This window comes from Antrostomus carolinensis, unplaced genomic scaffold (genome assembly GCF_000700745.2).
Source record: "Antrostomus carolinensis isolate BGI_N321 unplaced genomic scaffold, ASM70074v2 scaffold19538, whole genome shotgun sequence".
Classification (NCBI taxonomy): domain Eukaryota; kingdom Metazoa; phylum Chordata; class Aves; order Caprimulgiformes; family Caprimulgidae; genus Antrostomus; species Antrostomus carolinensis.
The window spans coordinates 20,211-43,286 of NW_010331174.1; the positions used below are offsets into that span (position 1 = coordinate 20,211).

The following is a 23,076-nucleotide window of genomic DNA, read 5'->3' on the forward strand; positions in this document are numbered from 1 at the left end:
CTGTAGGGTTGTTTCTCTCACATCTTCTCACTCCTCTCTCTCGCTGCAAAGTGTGCAGCTTTTTTTCTCTTCCCCTTTTTTTTTTCTTAATGATGTTATCACAGAGGCGTTACTGATGGGCTCGGCCTTGGCCAGCTGTGGGTTGATCTTGGAGCAGACTGGCATTGGCTGTGTTGGACATGGGGGAAGCTTTTGGCAGGTTCCCACAGAAGCCACCCCTATGTCCCCCCTCTACCAAAACCTTGCTATACAAACCCAGTATATTAGTATACTGAAGTATAACATTTATAGTTTTAGGAGGATACTTTAAAAATGTATACATGATGTATGGTGCAAAGATGCTGAACTGAGCAATGATTACATGTGTAAATACCTATCTTTACTGTTATCTTTAGGATCATTGATAGCTGGTTGCAAATGAAGAGTGGCAGTATTTTCCATTAAGTGAAATTGTTCCAAAACACAAAATACAAAGTCCTCAGTGGTCCTTCTTCAGTGTGGGATGGGTTCTATGTGGTGGAATTGCTTTGGCAGTGGCTTGTGAGTCTGTCTTTGAGCCTGGCTGTGAGCCTCTCCAGAGCAGTGCAGTCACTGTACTAAAAATGTCACTATCCTGTAACGAGCAAAGTCTGCAGATCAAGACTGAGCATTAAAACATAATTTTGGGTCTCCTCTCCCCTTCCTTCCAGCAATTTCAAAAAGAAAGGTCAAAAATCCAAACCAAATAGAAAAAAGTATTTCAGGACCACTGAGTATTTGGGCTCCAGTACGCTACATTATAGTGTTTGGAAAGTGAGCATCTCAATATCCAGATTATGAGTGAAATAGTTCCAAAGCACTAGTTCTGAAATGTAAACTAGTTAGGAAAATACCGAGGTGTTAGCAAGTTAGAGGATATTTCACCTTGGGTGGTACCAAGGTGAAAGTGCAGACTAAATTATCTCTGAAATAACAAGGAAATGGAGCACATCAGTACAAGCCCACTATTTTACATTTGTGCTTTGTGAAGGGATTACTTGAAAGGTTGTTATAAGGTACCAGGGTGCCAAAATATCAAAGCTGTTTCAATCTCCCTTTCAAGCCATGCAATGGAAGTAGTGTCCGCGAAAGGTCCGCTGCATCCCTCAGACAACCAGATGATGGAAAGTCTTGTCCTGCTGCCACTGAGACAGAAGTCTGCACTTTGAACAAAAACTGCTACCACTATGACTACAATGTGACAGGTATTTGGGGTGTTCCACTTTAGTGACAGCCTGGGACTATGGCTTACCTCCATTCACCTTACAGGACAGATTTTTCAGCTTTCTGTTCTCCAGAGGGAGCTATGGAGCTTGTACTGAAAACTGATTCAGGTTCTTTGATACAAATAAAATATTACTGGAGGCTTTGCAGCTTGGGTGAAGTGTGCATGCTGTAACTCCAGGAAATGTTTTTCTTTGCTCAAAATCCATGCAGACAAAGCCAAATATGAACTTTTCAGGAAGGCATCACGGCACTGACTATTTGTAGTAATGTCTCTGTTTTCAAAACTGTGTAGCAGCTGGGCTCTGTGAGCCTTTGCCTGTGTAAAAGTTGCTTGTAAGGATTATTTTAGGCCATCAAAATTAGAATTAGGTGGGAGATTGGATCATTATGAGTTTTATCCACAATGTCTGCTACACTAATGAATTCTTTTTTTCCAGACTGGAGCACATGTCAGCTCAGTGAGAAGGCTGTCTGTGGTAATGGTATCAAAACACGGATGCTTGACTGTGTTCGCAGTGATGGCAAATCAGTTGACCTGAAGTACTGTGAGGAGGTGAGTGAGTACCTGTGAGTAAGCTTCCTTCTAATGGTGCTAATTAATGCTGAGCCAACTGAGCTATACAGCATGTAACCCATCTTTGCCAGATGTTTTTCAACACTATTCATGGATTGTTAAGTACCTCTGAAATGTACTGTGCTATCAACAGTGATTTTTATACAATTTACTTTGGTTACTTTTAAGTGCCTCCATGAATATATGCTAATCATTATGTCCTGAAGGAAATGACTTAGAAACAATAATTAATAAAGTAGAATAAAGGTAATAAATCTTAATCAGAACACTAATCATCCTTCTAATTGAATACAATTTCTGCATGGAGACTTGGACAGCTGCCAGTATCAATCATTTACTCAATGTGTTGGAAAACATTTCTCACATGCCATTCTGCAGCTGGCCTGAATGCTAACTTCTTGTATCCAGCTGTGCAGTGCAAAAGATACCCAAGCTAGTGTGAAAAAATGTGCAGCATAAATACAATATTAAATTGGAGCATACACAGAGAACTAACTAGCAGACACGAGCCCTTAAATTTTCAAAGAGCCATTTTGCAAATGTTCAAACTAACCTTAAATTTGACAGGACTGGTTTTCTGTCATTTTGTGTGTTGGTCTTAATGTTTTAAATTGCATGGAAATAGTAATGTTAAGGAAAATGGGAAGACACCACAAGTGCTACATTAAGGGCAATCCTGCATGTGTTTCTGATGGAAATTAACTGAACTTGTTTCAGCTTTTGTTCCCCCATCACCTTTACATCAGAAACAAAATCAATTGCAATGGGGGGGGAGGGGATAAGTTAGAGTGGCTTCCACAGCAGCTTTGGTACTAACACCTTTTCTGTTGGACCTTCATGGCTAGTAGCTGCTCTTCAGGATGTGCCCATAGAGAAGAGTCTCAACAGAAGTGGAGGGAGTCAGGAAGTTCATCATGTACTTTGGACTATAGTTTTGTAATGGTGTGTCTGACCTGCTTAGACTTCTTCAATCCCCTCCAACTTCCTGGATTCCCGAATCCATACATTCTTAGCAAAAGCAGGAGGTTTCAGCTGAGGCTGACACCCTACTTTTGTCCCAGGTTCCTCCTTCACACATAGCTTTTGGGTTTATAGTCAAATCTAATAATTTGATCATTTATGTCACAGCAAAAAACTCAGGATCTGGCTACCTACCAGTAAGGTTCTGTGAAGTTAATCGGGGAATACATTAATGCATTCTGTTAATGTTTTAATGTGTTAAAAGAAAAAAAAAAAAAAAAAGGCTCTCAGGTTATTTGTAAGAGACTGCAATATTGATTAATTCATACCAAGGCATGATAGAAAATACCCATCCACATGAATATTTCAATAGAAAAAAAATACAGAATCATAGAATAGTTTGGGTTGGAAGGGACTTTTAAAAGTCATCTAGTCCAACCCTCCTGCAGTGAGCAAGGACATCTTCAACTAGATCAGGTTGCTCAGAGCCCCATCCAGCCTGACCTTGAATGTTTGAAAATGCTTTGTTAGGTTTTAAGGGGAAATATATCTCTTTTACCATAAAGCAAATAAATTATTCCTATTGTTATCCAAAGATTTTGAGCAACATTTAGAACAAATTATTACATTTTACACTGAAATCTCATTGCAGAAAACCTCTGGAGCTTTCCTGCATTTAAAAAAATGAAAGTTTATTACTCAGAGAAATAATTAGGGCAACAAGATAATATCTCAAAAGCTACTTGCTGTAAATGACTGGCCAACAGACATCAATGCAGTGGGGTCCTGTAACCACTATGATACAGTCTTATTTGCCCTTTTGATTTGCTAGATTATATAGAGATACGTCTTCTTGTAAAATGCTCTGATCCACTCCTGAGTCATACTGTTAAGACTATTTGTTGAATTATGGATGTGTAAGCAGTGGAACAACAAGGTCAAAGGCTGATCCAATAACTGTGAGGAGTAAAACCAGTTAACTTGATTAACAAGAAAGCCAAGCTGTTCAGATCTTACCAGACCCTTCACTCTAAAGATGTGAAAGCTAACTCTGTGACCCTCTAGGTCATAAGAGGAGAGTATTCATGAAATTATCAAAAAGTGAATACATATTATGCATTTCTTACTAATCTAATCACAGATGATCCTTCTAGGTGGTGGGTTTTGGGGGTTCTTTACCGTGTTTTTGCATTATAAGGGCAGAGATGAAAGATTAAGTGAAGTTCAAAATAAGGTACATTTGTATTGAAAAATTGATGATAAAAGAAACGTGAAATAATTTTGTAATTACTTAGTTAACAGAATTTCCCCTGGAGTATCATAAAACTTTATACTAGATGTGTGAATAAAACAACACTTTTGTTTAATTTATGTGTAGATATATTTACAGAATTATGATTTACAGAATTATGGTTCTTATTATTATATGCAAAGAAGAGAGATCAGAATAGCTAAACCTATCCTGATCCCTAAGAAATGAAGATGCCTGATTGCAATGTCTGAGTTCCTATATAATATGGGGTTCAAGAAACTAATAAAAGCCATATATTAAAAAAACCTTCATGCTGTCTCTTGACTATCACCATCTCCAGGTATGAGCATCAGCGTGGTTAAATACTAACATTTCTTCTGAGCCCCTGTGTTCTGGTTTCCTAATGCATCCATATGATCTTGTGTTTGTTTCAATCAGCTAAAGAAGCTAGCCGGTCATCTTGATTACTGCCAGGATAAATCAATTTCTAGAGCTTATTTCCAAGTCCTCATTATGTTAACATAGTTCCTTCAAACTCTCAAGGCACAGTAATACTGGATTACTTGGTCTCTAACTCTACAAAATTAGCACATCACAAGAACTCAGCTTGTCTTCTTCTTGAGTATTTGAAAATCAAATCACCTAAAGCAAGCTGGTCCTGGTCATATTCCTATTTATGGACTTATTTTTATTCATTTACCTTCAATGAAAGATCAGAAAAGCTTAGAAACCAGCAGTTTTATCTGCATTAGAAAGCAACTTTTCTGTTTTATTGGCAAACAGCCTGCTTGTCAGATTGTATGATTAACCTCCAGCAGGGGTTAATCTGTGATAACAAACATTCCTATAAACAAATACAGATACTTTTTGTGGATCACAGGGTTTATAGAGCATGCTGGTCTGGCAGCCTGCTGCCCCTGGTGTGTGCAACCAGGAATACAGGGCGCTCAGCGGTAGTTTTCAGTGTAACTACTCCAGTACTCACCATTCTTGAATCAGACACTCCAACTTATCCAGAACCAAGGCTCTTTCAGATAGGAGAGCTACTGAATGCTTTTCCAAATGTTTTCTAAACTCTTCAAGATGAATTGTGCTTCATCAATTGAAGGAAGGAGAGGGATGAGAAAAGAATATGTGATTAATATAAAATTGAAGCCTGACAATTGTTCCCCAAACCTATGCCAGCAGTACTTCAGTATCTAAGACATGCAAATGGCAGATCACTGTGGGTAATCTGGCCTTCAGCTTTCTCCTCTTCACCTTTAATATGTCTCTTGGGCTTTTCCTTCTCCAGCTGCTAAAGTCCAGCTGAAAAGGCTAGTCTTGAAAGAGAGCAATCATGTTTCTATAATTGGCAGGAATCAATTCAGCAGGCTTTAAATTTAAAGCCTTTGCTCAGAAGATTTGACGCAAATATAGGCTTCAAAGACAGATATCTAGTTTCCTAATTATCCAAATTCCAGATTATCCAAAGGTTTCAGGTGTTGCCTGTGTGTGATAGCTGGATAAGCAAGGTTATACTGTATCACAGAAAAAAGCCAAGAACTCGTTCTTTGATGTAGAAAACAGAACAGAGGTCTAAAACCTCATTTGTCTGAATAAATGGTACTGCAAATGCAAATTTAAGACTTGGTGAGTCTATCAGGGTGAGACATTTCCAGTACTTGTGGTAGTTTATTTATGGAGGACTTGTTAATATTGTGCCTAATTATTACTCTGTGCTTGCTTTTAGTAGGAAATAGTGGCTTTATTTCCTTTTTGAAGTCTTAACTGCTGGTTTTATGTCATTAAACTTTCCAGTCATTAAAATTAATAGGTTTTAAAATGTCTAGTTTGCTTTTTGCTTTTTTTTTTTTTTTAAATAAATATATGGGGATTTTATCTACTTAAAGACATCCACCGCCTCCTGGGATTCTGAAAGGCCTCAATGATGATCAAGGTCCACTGGTGAGGGCCCATGAAAAGGACAGTCTTTTATGCTGGGAAGCTTCAGATCTGTTCATGTTGGCAGGATTGGTTTTCACATTTTATGTCATACACACTATAATTGACTTATCCTTTTAACTCGTTCTGAATCTGTGCAGGCTGCAGGGATTATTATTGTCATGCTAATATTTATGCCATCAGTTGTATTCCATCTTGCATCATATATTCTCATGTGTGTTAGCGAGAATATCTCTTTTCTTCCCTGGATGAGAAAAAACTGGAGAATGGGAGTTTATAAGAACATAGAAATTACTTTACAGGATCAGACCAAAGGACCATGTAGCCACTGTGCCATCTCCAATTTATAAGAACATAGAAATTACTTTACAGGATCAGACCAAAGGACCATGTAGCCACTGTGCCATCTCCAAGTACGGCCTTAAAATTTTTCCTTCCCTGTGGGAGTTCCATCATTTTTTAGTATTAGGCTGACTTCTGCCAGGAGAAGGGCTCAATACAGAATGCATTTCTGGCAAAATGTGAGTCTTGCTATCTTCTGTGTCCCCTTCTCTCATAGTCCTCTAGCATTTGCAGCTTTTACTTTAGGGTTGTTAGAGGATTCTGCTTTTTACAAAGCTTTTAAGAAAAATTTGCAAAGCTTTTTTTTTTTTTTTTTTTGAACAAACCATTGTCAATGTTATGCAATATTTTTATATTGGTAGATACAGTAGAATGGATGGCATAATATGTATAATAAACTTACATATCATGTTAAGAAAAAAACAAGAGAGGCATAAGCAGAAGAAAAAGGAGGACAAGTTTCCATCTACTCCTCTTGCAGCCTCCACCTGTTTTCAGCTTTTGGACTGTATTTGCCCAATGGGGTTTATGGTTGTTTAAACCTTCAGATTTCTCTTCCATTAACTTGTTCAGTCTTTCTTGAACTCCTGTAAACTTTTAGCGTCTGCAACATCTTCTGACAAATAACCAATGCATGTCCATCCTCCTCCTTTTGTTAATTTTGAACCTGACTCCTAGCATCATTTGAATTCAGCTTTTAATAGCTATTCATAGTTCAATATTTGTATATTGAATATTGTATATTCCTATTTCAAAATACTTTATTAATACTTCATAAATTACTTTATCCTTTACCTATTATATAAAGTAATACTCTAGAGCTGAAGCCTGCCATTTATAGGCGCTAATTTAGAAAATAATTGGTGAAAATATTATTTAATCATGTATTTAAAAATCGGCATATGCATTAGGACTGCCTTGAAGTGAGATTTTTTAAATATCCTGATTGCTTTACTTTTTACTTAGCAATGACTTCATGCTTGCTTAAAGCTTTATTTGTCTCAGATTCACTGTGTCCAAATGCACATCCTGCACCGATGCCACAGACTGGGTGACCACAGACATGCTGACCATTGACTATTTTTCTTTAGCTTGGTTTGGAGAAGACATGGCAAATGAATACATCCTGTGTTGTGGAATGTCCTGTGAACTGTCAGCTCTCTGACTGGTCCCCTTGGTCTGAGTGCTCTCAAACATGTGGCCTTACAGGTCAGTATGTATCTTTGGTGTATTTTAAAGACTGAGGTTTTTTTTTGGTTTGGTTTGGTTTGTTTTTTCTTTAATAAAAGTAATAATATCCTTTTTCACAGAACTGGTAAATGTAGCTAGCTAACTAGAGTGATGGGAAACTAAATCAGCCTTATTCATGGAAATAATGTGCTTCAGTCAGACTGTGCTCACTGAAGATAGTGAGAATTTGACCCAGAATAGTTTCTGACTTTGGGAAAAAAGTGAGATATGATGAATGATATATTGAAACAAAAATAAACACTGATGTGAATATTTATTTTGCAGTGAGTGGGGAGAGGAAGAGGAGAGAGGATTTTCCTCTTAAGTTTCATTAGTGGTGAGTTTAGAACAAATAAACTTGTAGAAGAGGACAGTGATTAAAACGAAAAAATTAACTCACTGCAGAATTCCATATTTTTAAACACAGAAAAAGGGTGGAGGGACAATGTACTTTCACTGTGATCATAATAATTTGTTTTTTCCAAAATGTTACTAAACATTATCTAAGTTTTTCTTAAATCAAATCTATGTCAGAGCATAGATATCAAAGGCACATTTTAGTTATGGGAGAAACACTTGTTATTTATTTGTACTGATATGTCTCTGAAAGAACCTGAAAGCACCATTGTGCCAGGCAACTAAGGTGCACAGACTACTGAAGGAGAAGGATAGAAGCCTACCTATAAAGCCTCTTCATTCTGTAATCATGTCTGGAATATGTCACTACAGATATTGGATGGTTAGCAGAGTATGGAATCCAGTTTCAGCTGCTGGGCTCAGAGTAAAAGGATATTGCATCTCTTTGTGTTCCTTGGGGAGTGCACCACAGGGAAAAGGTCTAGGCAAAAACACCTGAAAGCTTTGGTTACCTCAGGATCCCAACAGAAAGACACTAGGATTTTTTAATGATAACAGTTCATAATTTGTTACTAGTATCTAATAAAGTAATAATGTTTCAATTCAGTTACCTCTCAAAGCATGACTTCTACATTCAAATAATCTACACTTCTATATTCAAAATAACCCTTACAGAGTGAGAATTGAACTAACAGCTCTATTGAAGCCTTAAATGCGTTGACAGATTTTCCTTTACAAGCTTCTGCTTATATACAAGACCTGAGTAAATGACTTGATGTTTTCCTCAATGAGATTTATTGTTGCTATGCTTTTCCAAAATGTGAAGGTGGGTCACTATCTGAAATCCCAGTGCTTTCCAAGTATAGAATTTATTTGTAGGAGTGAGAAAATAGTAATGTAAAACAGCTTTCAAATTTTCAGTGGTTTTAACAGATGTTTGCAACCTCACATGTAAGTCTTGAAGAAATAATTTTCCTATTAGGCAGGAAGTTGGAAATAATTACTGTTTTTCATTAAGTAATAGCCATCTAATAAACCCAGTGACTAAAAAGCTGAATCACTCTTGTGCACCCATGCAAATACCCATAAAGTTGAGGAAGAATTCTGTATGTAGGAATTCTGCTCGTTCCTGTTCTTTGGTTTTTTTCCTCCAATACTTTTCAAGAAAATCTTTTTTTCTCCTGTAACATCTCAGTTGGAGCAGCTGTGAATCCAAGAATGATGAGGCTCTGCTTGGTAAACATCTTTCTTACTAGCTATCAGTCTGGGAAACTGATGTAGTTCTGCTGCTGCATCGTGGCTTTTGTAGCTTGCTCTCAGCAAAAGGTTCATGTCACAGTCATTAGGTTATTCAATTCCAAATGCATCAGATTGAAATGTGGAATTAAAGATTTTTTTTTTTTTTTGGCCAGCTAACACCAGGTATTATGTACATAAATCTATGTAATTCCTTAGTTTATTATAAGCCTCAGCATACAAATTTAAACATATACATCTTATTTCAGACTTGGTTCATATATTCATATCTATATATAGACTAAAATAACACAGCTGTGTTGTTTTTGTGGAAACATTTGTGAGGTACCAAGTCTAGAGCAATCACTTTACCACTACTTCTGGCACACAAAAATTATTTTGGTTATATGACATGACCTCTCTGCAATGAACCATAATGGTCTAATATTCACTGCAAGATGAAAGAAGCAAGAGCTGCCGAAAGGATAGAAATGTCTTCCTCTTTCTGTTTATAGAAGCATTTGAAATAGAATTTGTATCTCAACGAGTCTGTGTAGCGTGCTACTCATGGTTGAAGAGAAGATTAGTGTTGGATAAGCCTATTGTATTTTAATCTTCTTTGGGCCTAAGTGAAGAATCCTTCATCCACTGCAAAATCTTCATGTTACGTTATCCAGACAGACAATGAGGGAAAGTTGCAAGTTGTTCTTGGTTGTGGGAATCAGACAATCATGGGACACATGATTCTGTATTAACTCAGGGAAGAACATAACAAATTGGTTTCTCTAGCAGCAAACTCCAGATGAGGAGCCAGAGTTTCTACTGAAATGCCACAAACATATTGTCACATTCAGAAAGAGTATTTTTCCCCAGGCTTCTGAACTGGGTAAATTCCTGCTTTTGTTTGCTGTTATAAGAGCAATTTGAAGTCCTAATAAAAGATCCTCCTGCAATTCTTGCAGTACAAATGATAGAATATAGTGTCTAACTTGTCTGTTATATGGGTTTACATTTTCCAAGAGCCCATGGATCTGCTTTACAATCCAATTTGTCAAATGTGGAAAAAATTACTTTATTCAAACACTGTACTTTTCACCAAAATAGAACAATCTTGAGGAATAAATCACTCTAACCACTTTGTTGTTAGTTATATTGCTATTTCTCATTTACAGGAAAAATGATTAGAAAAAGGACCATCAATCAGCCATTTCAGGGTGATGGGAGGCCTTGTCCCTCTCAGATGGAGCAATTCAAACCCTGTCCAGTAAAACCTTGTTATCGATGGCAATATGGTCAATGGTCTGCATGTAAAGTAGAGGTAAAAGCCATATGGGACTTTTAATTTATAGAGCTTGTATATCTAGGCATATTTGTGATATGCTCAGATACCTGCTTCATAACAGCGTAAACAATTTGCTTCCACCTCTCTTATACAAAAACTAAAGATTTATTCTTAAAGTTTGTATTTGTCAACAGATATAACAATGTCCTACAGAAATTCAAAACATAAATGCCAACTTTGGTACCCAAGCAGCATCTTTGCTAATAATTGAAATCTATAGTAAAAAAAAAAAAAAATAAAAAAAATAAAATTCTGTGGAAACTGATACAGCTGCTTAAAGAGATCTCCACTTGAGTTACTGCTGTGGTTGAAATTCAAAGGCATTATTTTCTCCATACTTTAAGTAACAGTGGTAGCAGCCAGCTGAGTTTTTGTTTGGTTTTTGTTTGTTTATTTGTTTCAGAAGTAAACAAATTCTACACCACCATCCCCCCTCCCCCCCCCAGGAATGGATAAGTAGTTAAGCAAAAAATGAGACAGAGTGACATGTAGCTCAAATCTAGTTTTTTGACACTTTCTTCTATCCAGCATGCATGTATGTCCTCCTTCCCCAGGATGCTCAATGTGGAGAGGGAACAAGAGTGAGGAACATTTCCTGTGTGGTTTTTGATGGATCCATTGAAGATGTTGGCAAAGTAGTAGATGAGGAATTCTGTGGCGAAATAGAGCCTATTATAGATGGTAATAAGAAGATGATACTCGAGGAAACCTGCGCTGTCCCTTGTCCAGGTAACAAACCTATTCAAATAAATGTCGCATTTCAAGATTGCTTGGATATCATTACAGTAATCAGTGCCTAGCATTAGCCACAGACAATTAAATCTTTTTCACATGCTTTACTGATTGGATTCATCCATCAAATGACCAACAGAGTTACTTTCTGGTAGTGGCTTCATGACAATAAATCAATTAGAAAAAATAACAGGTTTTAAATTTTATAAAAGGCATGTCTCAGTCACAGATTGAACCTAATAAGAATATATTTTTTCACAAAATCTTTTTAAATAAAACTTGTGTTAAGGAGTCTTGATTTATAGCTAAACGTTTTGCTTTAACAGCTTAGATCACCTAACAGTGGCTAAGAACATGATAGCTTTTATGGGTGTCTAAGAAGGCAAAGCTAGGGAGTCTTTTGTTGTTGTTGTTGTTTAAAAAGGCTATTCCAAATGAAAATAATATTTTGGTCTCTGAAAAAATATGAGTGTTTCTAGCTGTTTAGCTTGCTAGGCATGACATACACTGTCACTGTCCTTGTAGACTGAATCCAAAGGAGCTGTTATAAATGATCAGGTCCGTGACCTTCATACTGAGAAAGATTAAGAGCCTATAACAGCTGTTTAATTTCTAGTAAAACCCCTCCAGTTAATTTCAAACACTTATTTGTAGAATTTGAAGTATTATTGCTGTTCAGTAGAGTCATTACCAATGTATCATCAGAAGTAGTGAATAACTTGTTCAGTTAAATTATAGCTATTATTCCATACTAGTACTCTATTTTTGTTTACTTGCAATTTTTCTCTTTTTCAGTATTTTTTTCCAGTTCATGTCAGATTGGACTGAACTTTGTTTATTGAACTTTGCCTCAATAAACAGAAAACAATCAAAACCAGAGAGGCTTCCAACACTGCTTTTTGCAGAGCATTCCAATTGCATGATTTTCACATATTTTTACTTATTAAATGAAAATTGTAAGAATAAAAAGCTTGTAGTTATGTTTTCTTTTTAGTCAAACATATAAAAAAAAATACAGCTGCTTACTGCTCGCTTTTAAAATTTCGCTGAGCAGGAACCTGTTCTTCAACAATCTCACATTTAGCCATCAAGAATAACTACCTTGTGGGGATGTGCTAATGACATTCTCCAACTAATGATTCCAAAAATCACTACTTGTTTTTCTATTATGTATACATTAGTTCTTCAATTATTCATTTCTTCACATGCTTTCCTAACGTTGGCAAATAAAATTCCTTCATTAATCAGGCATCTGGTCAACACAGTACTGATTATATCTGTCATCAGTATAATGCAAGGTAGCATGAATTTTTAATAGCCCTTTCACTGAAATAATGAGAACTAAGAGGTTTATTTATGAGTCTGCATGCACACAGTCTAGTCCCATTTTCTACTGCAGTTTTAACAAAATGGTCTCTTTGTGTTGTGCCTCAGACCTTCCTTAAATGTTCTTTAGCTGATCATGCTAATCTGTGTCATTAATATAGTTTTATTTTTCAGTTTTACACCATAACATTCTACAAATCTCTATTATCCTAACATGAAATAGCCAGAGCAGACATTTTAATCACCTTCCCATTTCCCTTTCTTGCAAAGAATGTTCCAGCAGTCACTTCTACTGTCTGTTTAGACAAATTCTGCATGAGGATAAGCAACAATTAATTTTTTAAAATTAGACAATGTTTTCTCTTTCTAAGATGAAAGATGAATTTTGAACAAGATATATAAATTTAGCATAAGGCATACAATGAACAATATCCTACAGTTTATGAAAATCCAAATGTTGGGTGGAAAGTTCCTCAGAAATTAAAAATGACAGCGATCTTATGGGAATGCTACAGGTAACTGCCCTGCTTTAGAACAGAGAGGCTTTTGTATAATCTTTTTATTACTATTTTCTACTAGACCAGTGTGAAAAACTTTTCACATATGATGACCATTCATCTGATAAAATTGTTGTTTGACAGGGGACTGTTACTTGAGAGAGTGGTCAGAATGGAGCCTTTGCCAGCTAACCTGTGTTAATGGTGAGGATCTTGGCTTTGGAGGGATACAAGTCCGATCTCGGGCAGTGATCATTCAGGAATTAGAGAATCAACATCTCTGTCCAGAACAGGCTTTGGAAACAAGACCATGCAATGGTAAGCACCAAAATACACACAAGGCCATTTCCTGTAAGAAAAAAATACAGAACAATATGATAATTTCTTTCTGTTCATGGTATCAAATTTAGGCAAATATGGATTTGATAGACATAGTAATGTCCTTACATTTTTATTTTCCAGATATCAACTGTAAATAGAAAAACTTTCAAATTCTAACTATCCTGTGTTAGCACTTTAAACACATAATAAAAATAAATCTTTAAATTTTTATACATAACCAAATTTAGATTTCTCTTTACCTTTTGAATTGTTGTTAATCTCATGACAATGACATTCAAAAGCCTCAGTCATGCTTACTGCTGGTACTGGGCAAAGTACCTAAGAAAAGTCATTTCCTGTACAGACATTTCTTACCCATTCATATGCCAGACAGATCAGGTAAAAAGGAATTATATATTTATAAGGGAGCTAAAATGCAGAAGGACTTCATGATTTATCCCAGGCCATATGAGAGGTGTACAGCAGAGCTGAGACACGAAACTGGATGTAGCCGACTTCACCAAGCACTGGAGCATTGGCTGAAGCTCAGCATTACCAGGAAAGGAACCTGACTCCGAAAGGAGTTTTGTGCAACAGATGGTCCACAACTATTATGAGGTTATTGGAAACATCTGTTTTGCCCATTAGCTACATTAGGCTTACTCCACATGCAGTGTGTACAACCATTATCGTTTGTGTCTGGGACACATCTGGTCTATTCTGTATGTATCCAGTAAGTGCAGGAGATCTTGGGGCCTCCATGTGTGCAGTGCAGCCTTCTAAGTTGCTGGGTGAGGGAGGAAGGGGCCTACTTAGCCATAAAAGCCATTAAACATAATGAGTATGGGCTAATGATGAGTGTGGTTGTCCCCAGTTGTAGCCTAAAATCCTGCCATCAGATTTCTTGAAAAGTGAATGTTCTCTGTGTAGATGGCCAGTGCTATGAATACAAGTGGATGGCTAGCCCATGGAAGGGATCCTCTCGGACCGTGTGGTGCCAAAGGTCAGATGGTTTAAATGTCACAGGTAACTACTCTTTTTATATACCCACAAAAGCCTGAAAAATGGGTAGATAATGTCTTTTCCCAACAAATGGAAATATTTTTTTTATTTCTAAATAAAGCTAAAAACACTTGGTCCTGATGTATGAATCAACATGCTGTTGTCTTGAATCATCATGGTTTTGCATATTAACAATGTAATTTCTTTTCCAGAATTGTGCAGCATGTAATGCTAAAAGTAAATATAAATTTTATCTTCCATACTGGACCTGGAATGTTTTATTTTAAAAAATCTCCATATACATCATATTTATATGAATTTACTTACCAGAATTAGGGATTCAGTTAAGCTAAGAGTTATGCATTTCTTCTTTAAATAATTTTTATATCAACCCAGGTAACAGTAAAAGAAAAGGAACTCTAATTCATGAAGAGCCAATACAATACTTCTTGATGATATAATCCACCACTACTGTCTGTTGTATCAGTAGAAATTAAATATCTGTATTATTTTTACAAGGTTTTGAACTAATACTTAATAGCCCAAAATCTTTTTTGCAAGTGCCACCTTGCCACCTTAAGAATATTAAAATACATCCTCTTCACAATGAATGCAACAGGGCATTATTTATGCACCTTGATTGCTTCCTGCTTAATTAAGATGCTTGTATGGTAAGTAAAACCATAAAAGTAAGAATTCTTATTGAGATTAATATATTGCAAGTGCCACCTTAAGAATATTAAAATACATCATCTTCACAATGAATGCAACAGGGCATTATTTATGCACCTTGATTGCTTCCTGCTTAATTAAGATGCTTGTATGGTAAGTAAAACCATAAAAGTAAGAATTCCTATTGAGATTAATATATTATACTATCTCTTAAAGGTCCAACAGGATTTCAAAATAAATAGCATCTTGGCAATTATGGCTCTGAGATGTTAAAATCAGAATATAGTCATAAATTACAGTCAGACATATAAAAATAATAGCTTGTTCTGATATAGCTGGATACAGACATATGATAAATTCCAGGAAAGACAAGTGTATGAATATGTGTTGTTGGCAGACTTTTCATGACGGGACCTGCTAGGCAGACTAACCTTGGACCTATATTGCATCTCTTTTTTCAAAGTTTATTTGTACCTGGTTTTAAAGCTGCAATAACTTTCTGATTTGAAATTAAGACTAGAGGAAAACTCCAGACAAAGTAATCACCAGTTTTCATACAATGCAAAACTGTGGTTTTTTATATGTTCCTGATAATTTTCAAACAAAGCACTTAAGTATAATGTTCTGCAATAAATTCTCTGCATGAAGTATACATTCCTGAGCCAAATTGTAATTTACATTTGAACATTTTTTTGAAAGTAGCTTTTATAAACTACAGTACTTAAAAGCTTAAATTGATAAATGCACATACAGAATTGATTTAAATTGAGATTACCTACTTTGATCTAGAATCAACCTATATCTCCAATTACTGCGTTTCTTTGATGCCTTATTGCTGCACATTTGGCTCTAACATAGTGTATTTTAATTCAGACATTATCGATTTTTTATTATGAGTCCTGTTGGTATTTTATGGCCTTTATTTATTTATTTGCATAATATTATTGTGCTGAATAGTTCTTTTTTACTTGAAGGTGTTGTTTCCCATGGGCGATGAGGCAACTCTTTCCTTCTGCAGCTTCCTATGTAATATTTTATTACATAGATTCTCACAGGCATGTGATTTGTATGCTAGGGCGTACAATTTTTCTTTCTGGGGGTGGGGAAAACTTATGGAAACCAGCAGGGTTTAATTTGTTCTACATCAGCCATCCCGTTAACACTTGAATCTACATAACTACATCTAACTGCATCTGCTATGGTTGTGACCAACCTCAGCTATCAGGATTTCATAATCATATCACACCAGTATAAAAATGTTATTAATCTGGGAGATGCAAAATAAATCATCCTATAGCAGTATAAATTATAAACTACATGATGCATATCCCTCTTCTGTAAGACGGAAGGAAACCTAGGTACATTCAAACTGATTCTATGCATATTTTAAAGTCATTCTGGCTGAAATGATAGTGAAAGCCTGATTGCATGTATTGGTCCATAACAATAACTGCACCAGACATAAAGCTGCAGCAATGAGAACTAGGAGTGTATAAAAAAAAGGAACAGACTGAAACCCATCATCAGTGTCCTAGCATTCAGTACACACTTTACTGATAATAATTCTTTCCTTCTGAGAAATCTGTCTTAGACTAGCATGGAGTGTGGCTTCATAAGAGGCAAAGCTATAGCATGTGTAAAAGTGACTACTGAGGAGCAGCAGAAAACAGGTATCCATTCATAAACTGAATGAGTATTTTGTTTCCAGTTTGACAGGCAAAGATGTAAAAGATATGCTTTTATTTTCTATGTGAGTTCTAAGGAGGGCCCAAAAGAACAAAAAACTTTTCCCTCAAGCACAGCAAAACATTTAAACTGTCTTTTGAGCAATATATCAAAGGAAGAAAGGGAAAAAAAAAAAAAGGTTCACTTTCCAAATACTAGTTCTCTGAAATGCACATGAATGCAAATATATGTGCTATATCCTTACTCTACCTTAATACCAATTACCCTTCACCTTGGAATAAGAGAAGGACTTAAATTCAAATTAGCAAGAAAATTATAATGCATGACATACTGTAGCAAATAATGACATCAGTAATTTCATCAGTGGTGAGGTATTACCATGTCAAAATATGATTTTCTGTCCTACAGGGGGCTGTTTAGTGATGCGCCAACCAGATGCTGACAGGTCATGTAACCCACCATGCAGTCAACCCCACGCTTACTGCAGTGAGGTATGTGCTGCTGCATTGGAGCATAAAACACCCCCATGAGGGCTTCCCGCACATCCCTCTGCATTACCAAGATTATGCCAACAAAAAGTATTTTCAGAGATTTTGCTAATCATTAATTTGTTAAAATCAACCTCAGACCATTTACTCCCTTTCAATTAAATGTTAAATAATCTCTGTTGATTTGGTGTGAACCTGTGTATAATAAGAGGTACTCTCTAGGCTAGCACTCATCAAAAGTCTTATTTTCCTGTCATCCATGTTGTTATGCTTTATGGCTCACAGAAAACTGTGTTTTTCTGCTGCACAGTATAAAACACTTGTTCCCTACAGACTAGAACATGCAGTTGTGAAGACGGATACACTGAAGTTATGTCTTCTGATGGCACACTCGAACAGTGCACTCTCATCCCAGTGGTGGTGATCCCCACCATGGAGGACAAAAAGGGAGATGTGAAAACCAGTCGAGCTGTGAACCCTACCCAGCCCTCCAGTAACCAGTCAGGACGAGGAAGGACCTGGTTTCTACAGCCTTTTGGGCCAGGTGAAGTTATGTGATGAGCAGTTCTTAATGCTAAGGACTGCTGCAGGGTTTGGCATTTACATTTTTATGATGCCAAGGAAGAAAAGAAAAACTCTTAAGTGTTCTTTTAAGAAGACATGCATCTGCTGTGACTGAAAACGACATAAACAAGCCCCCAGCCTTCTCAGCTGCTCCATCAATATATTTAATGAAATCTTGTATTGCAGATTTCCTTTTAATCCCTTCTATCTGTTAAAAATCACAGAAGCTATTTGAAATGTCACTTTAGAAGGGAGTTGGCTGCAAAGGTGTGAGCCAGGATATTAGATTACACTATCTCAACCAATAATGCTGTTGACAGAGGACTGAAATCATAGTAGTGAAGACCACAGAGGGTAAGGGCTGCTTAAAAATCACAGCCACAACATAAATTGTAGGAAAATAGTCAGTATAGAGATGCTACTGCTTTTCTGCCATATCCATATTTAAAATAATTTGTTAGGAAAGAGCTAATCATATTATTGAAATTTAGCATAGACATGCTCAAAGTCTCTATAGATAATACTTGGTCTTACTATGGACCATATTTCTTTAAAGCTGAGCAAGGACTTCTGTGCAAGAGTGGCAAGAAATATATAAGAGAGTTATCCCATCAAAAATACTTTTATAAAGTCCACCATGTAATCAGATTTCAGTAAATATTTCCTGGTACTATTAAGCACTGAGATAAAGAAAACTTTAATTAACAAAATACTTTCACAGAAAGAGATGTGATGTTTGTCCAATCTGTTAATTATATGAAGAGAGCAATTGGTTATCTTCTTAAGTGTCTTTTAAATCACACGGAGCTAAATATTACATATTATATAACACACTTATGTCTTAGGGTGTTCATTTCCTTCTAAAGTTTTTATGGATGTTTTTAATCTGAGTATTTAAAACAGTATCTTTACATGCATAATCCGTAAAATGCTGCAAATGGAGAACTACAGCAATATTTGTAATAAGCAGATTAAATCATATTTGGGTTAGAAATACTTATGTTAGATCCCATTAGTCCTACTAGTATTTACTGTTATTTGTACTGTGATGCTATATTTGATACCTGCAATAAAAATGGTCTTTACTCCAATTAGTTAATACATTCATCCACAATAAAAAAAGAAAATTAAGCTTTTCTGGTCCTCCTTTAAAAAACAGCATCTTACCAAATATGTTACTTTTTACTTATTCTAGCTAATGTCACCTGAAAATGCCAGAGGGTGGGTTATAGCAGCCAGAGTGCTGACAATAAGCAAAAGTCAGACAGTCGCTTTACTGTTTAGGAACACGGCTGCTCATGCGAGCTCAGACATGGTTTTTGGAACAAGGAACAGTTGAGAGATTTCATGAAAACTCACTAATTTTCCAGTAATTCAAGTTAGGAAGGAAACATAGCTCAGCTCAGATAAAAACAACAGTATTCAACATAACTAATATTTTATCCAGTGAAGGTATGAGCAAATGTGGAAGAAAGTGAACATTTTGTACTTCAAATGAGATTTATGCTTGATTGTTTTAATTCCAAGTTTGGGTATCTTTTGGAAAGGTTTTTATTTACTCTAGCATGATTATTCCTTTCCTCACAGTTTCCAAGTCTAGATTTACAATAGTTCTTTCATAGTCTTCAACAAATTGTATTTCAGTTCCAGAAAGGAAAGTATTAAAACTATCCTCTCCAGGTGTCTGTGCAGATGTATTCCCCAAAACAGATGAGTCTGACATGCTGATTTCCTTGTATACTTAGAAATAATCTGTCCAGGGGGAATTCAGAAAGCCTGAGTTAGGTGCCTGTAGTTGCATAATATGAACGACCTCATTAACAGAGTTCCCTGCTTTGACAAAAATAAATAAATCCATACACAAGGTAATGCCAGTCATTTTTTTCCAAGGAGATAATACTACTTTAAAACAAGCAAACCCAAACCACCCCAAAACTCTTTACATTTACAAATGGAAATAAGCCAAGGAGAGAAGAAACTAACCTACTTAGCAGTACTGAATGAAGTCTGGTTTCCTCTCATTTATGTTATCTTATCATTGGATATGTCAGGTCAAATCTACTGTTCAATACATCTTTAATGGATCAGTTATTTCAGTTATGCCAGTTATTATCAGTTATAATGTATGTTATCAGTATGTAATGTTTCATAGGGTTGATTAATGTAATTTTATTTTTATTAGCCTTGAATAAGTTGTTCACATGACTGCAAGACTTTGCATTGCTAGAGAACAGAAAGCCTGAACTTAACTGCAGAGCAATAGAGGGCTACTGTGATTCTGAGCAAAGTCAGTCTGACTAATTTTTGTTACTATCACATTGTAGAAACATCAGCTGCATTGATAATGCCTTTTTGTTCAATAAGTATTTAGTCAGAAAAAAATTATCTCTGTTTGTTTACATTGAAAACATACATGATCATGAAATAAAAAATTTGCCCCATGTAAATTAAATAATTCAGATTTTTAACGGAATTTTCATTGTCAAGGAGGTGCAACAAGGTTGGCTAACTTCTTGTAAAAGAATGTTTTCAAAAAGCCATTTAGAAATTTGCAAAATGAGTCAGATAAAAGTAGTGAGTCAAACAGCATGCACTGACCTTGGATTGTTACAGGCTCATTTTGAATTCAGAGCAAAACCCCACAAACAGACAAGTCACCCCATCTTTCCTGGAAGAAGTGGGATCAAGGCAAGCAGGACAGTGGGATGTATATCTCAGCCTGCATGGACATCATGTCCAAAATATAAACTGCACAGGCTGCACATAAATACAGTCCTTATTAACAAGACAGTTGTTCTGTTTATGAGTATAGCTTGTCTTTTTTTGGTGTATTTTTGCTTGCTCTGTGAGGGGAAGTTGTTTTATAAGAAAAAAACTTGCATTTGGTAGGAGAAGAAATTGAAAAATTATTACTTTATGCAGTAGTGAAAGTTGTGTATATTCAGTTAAGGTATGGATGAGGTAAAAGTGCTAAAGGTATTTTAAAACATCAAATTAAATAGCAGCAAGAATTAAAATAACAGGCAGATTGATTTACTAGAGCTAGAACGGAAAGTGATGCTAAGAGCATAAATGAGTCCTGGGCTGATAAACTGCCCTGTGATCACGCTGCAGGATTGCCTGCTATCAGTGGGTCCAGGAGCTGGGCTTCTGGGAGTCTCACTTGCTGCCTCCGCCCCACATCTCTCCCATTCGGATTATCTAGACTTTGGCTGGAGAGCAAAACACAAGTGCACAGAGAAGCTATTGCTCAGTTGTTTAATAGTATTTACTATTATTAGACTGTAACTGCTAATGAAGACGTTTATTTTGGATTATAGTAGTATTTCTATACTATATCAGAACTAATAATTCAACAAGACTAACTCAAACACTACTGACTAACATTCATTCCTTTTAGATGGGAGGCTGAAGACCTGGGTTTATGGTGTAGCTGCTGGTGCATTTGTTTTACTCATCTTTATTGTTTCTATGATCTATCTAGCCTGGTGAGTTCTTTAATTATTTACAAACAAGCAGTCCCATACAGACTGTAATTCAAGCATTTACATATGCACTGTAAAACCTGTAGGCACTTTTGTGAACTGCAGTCTCTGATTTTCCTTATCCTTTTGTCCAAGCTCAGGTCAGTGGACTCTGGTTGTAATCTAGATGATGGATAAACACATGTTCTCCTGAGGTTAGAACTTATAAATATGGGATAGCTTAGTGTATAGTTTATTTTTACTCAGTTTACCTCTGTTAAGAATGTACTGTGTCCATGATAATTTCATTGTGTCCATATCACAAAATGCAGAGAGAAATAGCAATAAGAAAATCTAGTAATCAGGCAAGTTGTATTTGATATTTGGCAGGCTATAGAGATACACAAACAAAAAAAGTCTGAAAACTTTCTCATGCTTTTCATACATGAAATAATATTTTGTTGGAAAATCTCAGTGCATATGAAAGCAAAGATTTTTTGCACAAACAAGTCACCTTTGAGAATGATCTCCCTGAAGTTTTGTATCATATAATTTAAAAGAAACTGATTGTGGCTTTGATAACATGACCAAATATTGCACTGCAGTTCTGAAAACTGACTGATCTTGCAGGATTACCTGCCAGAGATTTCATCAAGTCACATGAGCACCATAACAGCCTGTTTCTGAACAATTACACTTTGAATTAGATGTTGCTTTGGGTTGCTAAAGAGATAACACATCCAAGTAAAGGTTTTAGGCTTATAGCTTTTACAAATGAACAACCAATTGCATTATCTTAAAACAACACACTCATCTTTCATTTAAGACTGAAATCCATCTTTTCTGTGTTATTAGTTTCTTGTTCTATTTACAAATTATCTTATTGTTTCAGCAAAAAGCCAAAGAAGCCCCAGAGAAGGCAGAACAACCGACTGAAACCTTTAACCTTGGCTTATGATGGAGATGCAGATATGTAAAATATAACCTCTCATGGAGTCTAAATTAATGGATTGAAATCAGAAGGTACCCAAAGCCACAGGGATTTTCTATGGAGTGGATTAAGTGTTTTGACTTTTTCTTTTTTGTAACTGCGCCATAGATAAAGAAGGATGGATTTCATAATGCCTACGGATATTCAAGATATTATTTCTTTACTTTAGACCATCAACACTGAGAAATCTGGCAGAATCATATTAACAGACACTGCAGTTGGAGATTTGTGGTCTTTCCTCAATCTCACAAACTATAAGCACCACTTCTGTCTCCAGAATACTGTAGTTGACATAGTATTAACAGTTGGAAGCCCCTGCAACATTAACCAAGTATAGTCAGTACGCATGAAGAGTTTGTACCAAGCTGTCTATGACTCTTTATATTCAAGCATAGCTTATATACTCCGTTGAACCATATGTATTGCTCTATCAGATTATATACTTGTTAAAGAGCATTTTAGTGCTTAGTACAATATTAACTATTAACTGGGATTAACCCACTGAGCAACTTCAACAGTTTACGACTTGATGATAACTTGTGTTAACCTGCATTTCAGAGGGCAATTACTCACGCGCAAAATTCTGTCCTGGTATCACTCCAAAGTATAAAGGCCTCATATGTACATCCAGAAAGGAGGCGTTCTCAGATTCAGTATTTTCTAGCAGCTGCTGTCTGGAAAAAGAACACCCATTGTAAATGTTACAATACGTTTCTACTTTCTCTAACACAAACTGTTGCCTACATCTTTTTTGCAACATGTAAGGCAAATTTTTGCACTATATTAGTGCAGCATGATATGCACTTAACTAGTATTGCCATAGAAACTGCCTCTTTTCAGAAAGGATTATG

General features: G+C 36.0%; 1 protein-coding gene across 1 annotated transcript in view; it reads left to right on the forward strand.

Moving 5' to 3' along the window:
* The window catches only part of LOC104528986 (thrombospondin type-1 domain-containing protein 7A), a gene marked incomplete at its 5' end in the record, with an annotated part of 41,607 nt that extends 18,950 nt beyond the window's left edge, over positions 1–22,657 (forward strand). Inside the window, 11 exons of the mRNA XM_010173149.1 lie at positions 1,082–1,223; positions 1,683–1,798; positions 7,409–7,526; positions 10,313–10,458; positions 11,037–11,211; positions 13,182–13,355; positions 14,289–14,384; positions 17,127–17,209; positions 17,540–17,750; positions 21,171–21,258; positions 22,127–22,657. Of these exons, the coding sequence (XP_010171451.1) occupies positions 1,082–1,223; positions 1,683–1,798; positions 7,409–7,526; positions 10,313–10,458; positions 11,037–11,211; positions 13,182–13,355; positions 14,289–14,384; positions 17,127–17,209; positions 17,540–17,750; positions 21,171–21,258; positions 22,127–22,211 (1,434 nt within the window). The remainder of the gene's footprint in view (positions 1–1,081; positions 1,224–1,682; positions 1,799–7,408; positions 7,527–10,312; positions 10,459–11,036; positions 11,212–13,181; positions 13,356–14,288; positions 14,385–17,126; positions 17,210–17,539; positions 17,751–21,170; positions 21,259–22,126) is intronic.
* Between the last annotated feature and the right edge of the window lie 419 nt (positions 22,658–23,076).